Raw genomic sequence first — 6916 nt, forward strand, 5'->3', positions numbered from 1 at the left:
ACAAGTCTAGCCACAGGAGTGTATAGACACAACAACAGAAAATCATAATAAAATTAGAGGAAAATAAATGATACATTATTTTTTTTGAAAACCGCGGTCCCATAGTCTCCCGCGCACGGCCCTATATAAAGGCGTCCGTCAGACGCGTCTCCAGCAGTCACTCACCGGCGCCACCAGTAGCACCCCCATGGCCCCACCCACCCAACACCCTCTGCTCGCTCGGCACCAGAAAGTAGACCGGCTAGGTAGCCATGGCGTGTGCCTCGAGCCTGTCGCTGCTGCTTGTGCTGCTGGTTGCGGCAGTGGCAGGAGCCAGGGTGCCCTCGGATGCGGCCGCGAACACAACATTGGGCGAGCTCCGCGTACGGCACGCGCTCCTCGGCAGGAAACCACAGATGGGGTATTTTCACGCTGCCATCCAACTCCTCTTGTGTTTTACTCTTCGTTTTTCCCCGGCTTTACACGACGGGAGATTTGACGGTAAGTTGAGGGATATTGGGCCATTGAGGTGAGTACGATAAATGCTTGGGCACGCATGGGCGCTGGACGTTTTTTCTGCTTCCCTCGTCCAGTCATAGATCTAAAAGATTTTTTTTCCTTTCCCAGCACTTATATTGGAACGATCATGTTTGTACTCCAGATTTCACGTCGATCCAGTATTCATAGCACCACATTGATCCAGCAGTGTTTCTTACTACATCGATCAGTGACTTCATCAGTAATGCAAAATCTACAGTGATCTTCATCTATATAATTCAAAAGCGAAAGAAAACTGCCATATTTTTCTGAAGACGATCCTCGTCATGAATTGCGATTTTCCTGTTGACCTATATATACTTCGTCATGGCTCGCCATTTTCTCTTCTGCTCCAGTTTTACCTGATCTGATTTATTTAATCCTGACCCATGACGAAACATTTCGTGTGCTAGGTGGAACAGCTGGAACCACTTCTACTGTGGGATCAGCGAGGAAGTCATCAGGGAGACAGGTACGACCGGGACACTGCTACCACTTGAACTGAACCCCCGCCCTGTTTCAAGCCTCAAATCCTATGTTTTGCCTGTATACGGATCTCCTTATCTGCAATTCTGGACCTCCCTTTCACTTACTCAATGCACATTCGGCCCAATCACTATCTAATTTTGCTGTGCTTTCCGACGCATCGTTGTCACACCGAAACGCTACCCTGTAACAGTACTACGTTAGCAAAATTTCATGAAGGCTTTGCTTCGGTGATGCTGACCCAGGGACAACTATCAGGAAACAAGTTAGTGCTAGAGCCACTGAGTCACTAGAGTTGGGTTCTTGGTGCTGGATCAACGCCAACACCTCGTGATGATCTCGCTGTCTTACTACAACGATAATGTCATGAGTTTGATGTGGTGTCAACTTGTACTATCGTAACAATTGCGTCTTTGTTTTCCTTTCCTTCAGCTGATGCATTGATCAACACTGGCCTCGCAAAATTGGGCTACAAATATGTTAACATCGGTATGGATTGCTCTCTGGATCATGTATATTTCCCACGACATGTTGGACACAACTACTAGATTATTTTTAGCAGTATATGTTTTACTCAAATATGTTTCCCGTCTCTTGTTTCAGATGATTGCTGGGCAGAATTGAACAGGGATTACCAGGTAAGGAGATAAACTTAAGCTAACCATCCCTATCATTTTCAATATAGGGCAACTGCAGAATTATGTTGTTAGTGCAATTAAAGAAATCAATCTTAACATTAAAAAACAATTGCTTCTGCATCCTATTTTCAAGATATTATTAAACGTTTTAGAAGCAGAAGATTAGGCATATGTATACCATTTTTAATATTTTCTTTCAGTACTGATAATGTTGTATCATGATTTCTCAGGGTAACCTGGTTCCAAATAAAAGAACATTCCCCTCTGGCATCAAGGCGCTTGCAGATTATGTGCACGCCAAAGGGTTGAAGCTCGGCATCTACAGTGATGCTGGGTATGCTAACTATCCAATTCATCATAAAAATAACACTAATTTGTCCGCACACTGTAGCAACTAAACTCTTCATTAGCCCAAGAAAACTAGAATTTGTAAATATGATAAACTGGCAATGAACTGAAACTAACTGTCACCATGTATTAATTGCAGGACACAGACATGTACTAAACAAATGCCAGGATCGCTCGATCACGAAGAGCAAGATGTGAGGACGTTCGCGTCTTGGGTAGACACCTTATAATTACTACTTACCTCATCGCTCATGCCAAACCAACACCGACATCATAAATTCTAATGTTCTTGTAATTCTTGCATTCTCGTCTCCAGGGAGTTGATTATCTGAAGTACGACAACTGCAACGATGCTGGGAGGAGCGTCAGGGAAAGGTCCGGAGAACAATACCTCAAACTTCAGCATGACCAGTGCACTGTGTCTTATGTGTTAGGCTGTGAAGTAATTTGCCATGGTTGATGCAGATACACTAGGATAAGCAACGCCATGAAGAAATACGGGAAGAACATCTTCTTCTCACTCTGCGAATGGTGAGTCTGATTGTCATAACATTTTAGGATGGAAAGGATAAACGTCAAGCATTGGTCATTCACTCTTCTGCGTTTTTGCTGTTTAGGGGAGTCGAAAACCCTGCTACATGGGCACGTGGCATGGGTGGTAATAGTTGGAGGACAACCGGCGACATTGCTGACAACTGGGACAGGTGCTGCCTAATTGATCAACTCAGGGATTTTGGTCAAGTACAGCTATACTAGAATTAGCAGGACTGATCATTGTTATCTTTTTACTTCAGCATGACATCACGCGCAGACCAGAATGACAGATGGGCCTCCTACGCTGGACCTGGTGGATGGAACGGTAAGTGTTTCAGAGGAATCTGTCCCAGTATTATTGTTGATTGCCTAACGATTTGTTAGCTTGGAACTGATCGATAGACAATGTTCTCCTCCGATATCAGATCCTGATATGCTTGAAGTTGGAAATGGCGGGATGTCTGAAGCTGAGTACCGCTCGCACTTCAGCATCTGGGCACTTGCAAAGGTATTACCCATTTTGTCCCATGTATGATTGCCTAACGATTTCTTAGCTTGGAACTGATCCATGTTCTGCTCCGATCTCAGATCCTGATATGCTTGAAGTTGGAAATGGTGGGATGTCCGAAGCTGAGTACCGCTCGCACTTCAGCATCTGGGCACTTGCCAAGGTACTACACATTTTGTCCCATGTGCATTTAATAATGTTGCTTCGATTCTCAAAAAGGAATTCTGCATTTCCTCACGGAAATCCTGGTCCTGAGTTGTGTAGGCTCCTATTCTGATCGGGTGCGACGTGCGCTCGATGAGCCCGCAGACAAAGAACATAATCAGCAATTGGGAGGTCATCGCTGTCAACCAAGGCAAGCATTCTCTTGCACGTATTTGCACATGATAACTTGCTCATATGGGATTTTCAGTGTACTCATACTACAAGTGTATGAACAGATAGACTAGGCGTGCAGGGAAAGAAAGTGCAATCCGATGCTGGTTTGGAGGTATTGTTCAGTTCAAATATCTTACTAGTGGCTTCCATCATGAGATTTCTGTAACTAAAACCGGGGAGATATTTTTCTAGGTTTGGGCCGGACCGCTCAGCGGCAACAGAAAGGCCGTGGTTCTATGGAATAGGCAGGGGTACCAAGCAACCATCACCGCACACTGGTCAAACGTCGGGCTTCCAGCATCTGCGTCCGTCACCGCTCGCGATCTATGGGCGGTAAGCTTGCTTTCTTCAGAGCCCAGTGCTTATCCTTAACAATCCACTACACATTCCAGGGTTTCATCATCACAAAAACATCCGTCTTGTTGTGCAGCACTCGTCATTCTCTGCTCAGGGGCAGCTATCTGCATCAGTGGCGCCTCATGACTGCAAGATGTACATCCTAACACCCAAGTAACTGTAGACGCAAGAATAGCAAGTCAATCGATCTAGTTCAGGGGAATGGTTTGCAAGGGAGGATAGATAGAGCTGAGATGAGGTGAATTGAGGAATGGCATTTGGTTATATTACGTTAGAAATAAGCTGCAATAGTATGTAAAGTGCCGTGAAAATGTCGATGCGTTTGTTTCTGAAGTTTGCAAGTTGTAATGAAAGTTGCTGCAATAAAAGTGGGTTTCATAGCACTATCTTTTAGATTGAGGTTTCGCCCTGAAATTCTTGGGTTCAGCCAACCGTATCTCTATTACTGCATGACGGCAAAAGGGTCGTTGCTATCTGAACTGAGAAGAATGTTTTTGTTTTTCTCCATGAAATATTTGGAGCTTTAATTCAACAAAAGCGTTCCTAAGGCAGTCAACCAAGGGGGTACAGAGTAGGAACGAAGGTTCTGAATCTAGCCAGCTGTCGGTGACCATCAGCGTCCAAGCACGCTTTGCAAAAGATGGGCTAGTAAGTTTGCTGATGTAGTTACATGTTGAATTGCAAAGTGGTTAAAACATAGCCATAGCTACCCAATTTCAGCAAGGATAGGTGCCACAACAGAGAACTGTGGCGAGAATTCCAGAGGTTGACCAAAGCCCGTTCCGTTGAAGGGGAATGCTGTTTTTAGTTTAACAACAATTGTTGAAGTTGTAGAAGCTGTACTGGATACGAAATGACTCACAAATGATTTTTCTATGCAAATGCAAAATATGTATGGCGCATTCATATATAGCACAGTGCAGCGATTTCACACCTCCCAACCTTGCAAATAATGATGATCAGTTGTTCTTGAAAAGCTCAAGGTGTGCCTAGCCCAAGCGATTCTCCGAAGAGTGCTAATTCTAGTTCATCATGTCGCCTAGATCAATACACATAACTTTGTGCCTATAGTACATAAGGTCAAGTCAGCGAGCAAAAATATCTGGATGAAAACTAATTTTTGCCATAGGGATTTTTTTTCCATTATGCTTCAACTGATTGAAAAGAAACTGGCATATTTTCCCATACCTCTTTCCTCGGAGCAACACCAATCACCACCGTCAAGATACATAATTGCATGAGTGGAATCACCATCATTTACAAATTAGAACGAATGAGCGTCACGATGAGAAAAAGACTTGTCTTGAAAATCTTACAAAAGCCATAATTGCAATTCTGATTCCAGGACTACCTTCGTAAGATAGAAAGTGACACTACTCTGTTACACAGAAAGGAAGCTCTCAATATTGTGCATTTATTTAAAGGGAGTATGCTAAACATTACAATGCTCAAGATTATTTCTGAGTTTGTTCAACAGAAAAATCCTTGCTTGAAAAATGCATACACGGATGGTGCAAATTTGAAAATAAGAGGACAACTGAGATCCAAAGTGTCAAGCATCGAACATACAGACCGAGAGAAAATGTATAGACACTTGAATGTCTTTGTCACCAAGTCTGGACTGGCAAGTTACTTTAAAACTTGATCCAGTACATATATAACTGAAATATCAGTTATGCACACATTCACTAAGGAAACTCAGTTTCTAACATTCCCAAGCTGATTTCAACGATAGTAACTTGACAAAGTGAGCAAAAGGGTCATCATTTTTTATATTCAACGGAAAATAGAGCAAAAGGGGTTCATGACTGGAGGTACACAAGTGGTCTTGCATCAAAGCTATATAATTTCAAATGTTGCACTAAACCATTGATGTCCTGGTGAATAGAACATTTATTGAGTCAATATATTAGAATATTATCCAAGAAACCAATTCTGGGAGTACTAAAAGACTGATAAAACCTATACAAACTACATATATCGTGTACTAAAGAGGTAAGTGCAAACTTGCCAAATTTCACTGTAGTAGCAATATCTTGCGCAAGTACATATGTTGCAATCTAGAAATGGTAGGCTCAATCCAATACGACAACTGAATAAGCAAGAATCACCCGGACATGAAGAGAAGCGAAAGAAGCAGGAAATATGAATGGATTAACTATATACCACAACCGTCGTAACTGCATTTTCCACCCAGAGCTCGCCGTACGTGCTCATCAATTTCCTCTTGGCATTGCCCTCATACACTTACAGGGAGGACCCACACCGCTGCCTAAAGCCCTAATCAACCAGGAGGCCTCCTTTCAAGGGAGCTTAGAGTTTTAGGAGATACTCGGACAACACGGAGGGAACATGGGGGCAGTCGGAATTTTTTTCGGACCCAGGGTAAGGAGCCAATGATATCACTGTCTTGTTCCTTAAGTCAATAGCGACAACCCACGCCTGGTGGGTATTGGTCTTCACCAAGGAGTTCATGTAGACAACATCATCACCAAAGATGCTCAGGGTGGGGAAATTTGGTAACAAGTTGATCAATGCGGCGGAGTCATGAACAACACTGCCGTGTCCTAGTTGAGCCAGTAAAGCGAGATGGTCCGGGTTCTCGACCAATATGTCAGGAACGTGAGCCTCACACCCTTTGCACCAAAACTTCTCGGAAAGAGCCTTGTTCCATATGACTGCCCTCCAACCAATCCAGGTCGGTGGAGTGGGCACAGTATCGACCAAATCGTCCGTGTCGGAATCCAGACCATCATAGAATATGTCAGGATCAGATGGCGGCGCAGCAGGAGCCATACGATCCTCCTGTGTTGTATACAAATCTTCGACTTCAACGAACTTGAGCGACCCCCCGCTACAAATGACATCCCGGATCTTTCATGGGCTTATATATTCAGATTGGTTCCCAGGCATCCGGGCGGGAAGACGGATGAAAGAAACCGAAGCAACAGCATCCGTAGCAGCGACATTGCATGCGAGAACACCCTTGAGAAGATCGATCCATGCCATAATGGTGCTTCCGAGAGGCACCACCTTGTGCGCCGAAGCTGGCAGAAGCTCCTCCCTCTCCCTCTTGGGTGGTTTCTCCAACCGAGCGGGTTTGGCAGTCCAATCAACCGAATTGGAGGTGAAGGTGTGGAGTTCATAGCCA

The 6916-nt window shown here is 44.1% G+C and overlaps 1 protein-coding gene across 1 annotated transcript; it reads left to right on the forward strand.

The window, feature by feature from the left end:
- The first annotated feature begins 251 nt into the window (after positions 1-251).
- LOC125514041 (alpha-galactosidase-like) lies at positions 252-4104 on the forward strand. Its single transcript, XM_087522478.1, has 15 exons — positions 252-400; positions 930-988; positions 1435-1491; positions 1606-1640; positions 1871-1974; positions 2128-2203; positions 2305-2363; positions 2454-2519; positions 2606-2692; positions 2783-2847; positions 2948-3030; positions 3295-3385; positions 3471-3520; positions 3601-3741; positions 3839-4104. The coding sequence occupies exons 1-15, from the start codon at positions 252-254 to the stop codon at positions 3920-3922; spliced, it is 1206 nt and encodes a 401-aa protein (XP_087378604.1). The 3' UTR covers positions 3923-4104.
- Positions 4105-6916: the final 2812 nt, after the last annotated feature.

Source organism: Triticum urartu, chromosome 5A (genome assembly GCF_056163025.1).
Source record: "Triticum urartu cultivar PI428250 chromosome 5A, HENAU_Tu73, whole genome shotgun sequence".
In the NCBI taxonomy this organism is placed as follows: domain Eukaryota; kingdom Viridiplantae; phylum Streptophyta; class Magnoliopsida; order Poales; family Poaceae; genus Triticum; species Triticum urartu.

Excerpts from the sequence above, each read along its gene's own strand:
- LOC125514041 (XM_087522478.1), top strand. The coding sequence starts at position 252 with ATGGCGTGTGCCTCGAGCCTGTCGCTGCTGCTTGTGCTGCTGGTTGCG. Across the intron at positions 989-1,434 it reads GGAAGTCATCAGGGAGACAG|CTGATGCATTGATCAACACT; the intron begins GTACGACCGGGA and ends CCTTTCCTTCAG. Across the intron at positions 1,641-1,870 it reads AATTGAACAGGGATTACCAG|GGTAACCTGGTTCCAAATAA; the intron begins GTAAGGAGATAA and ends ATGATTTCTCAG.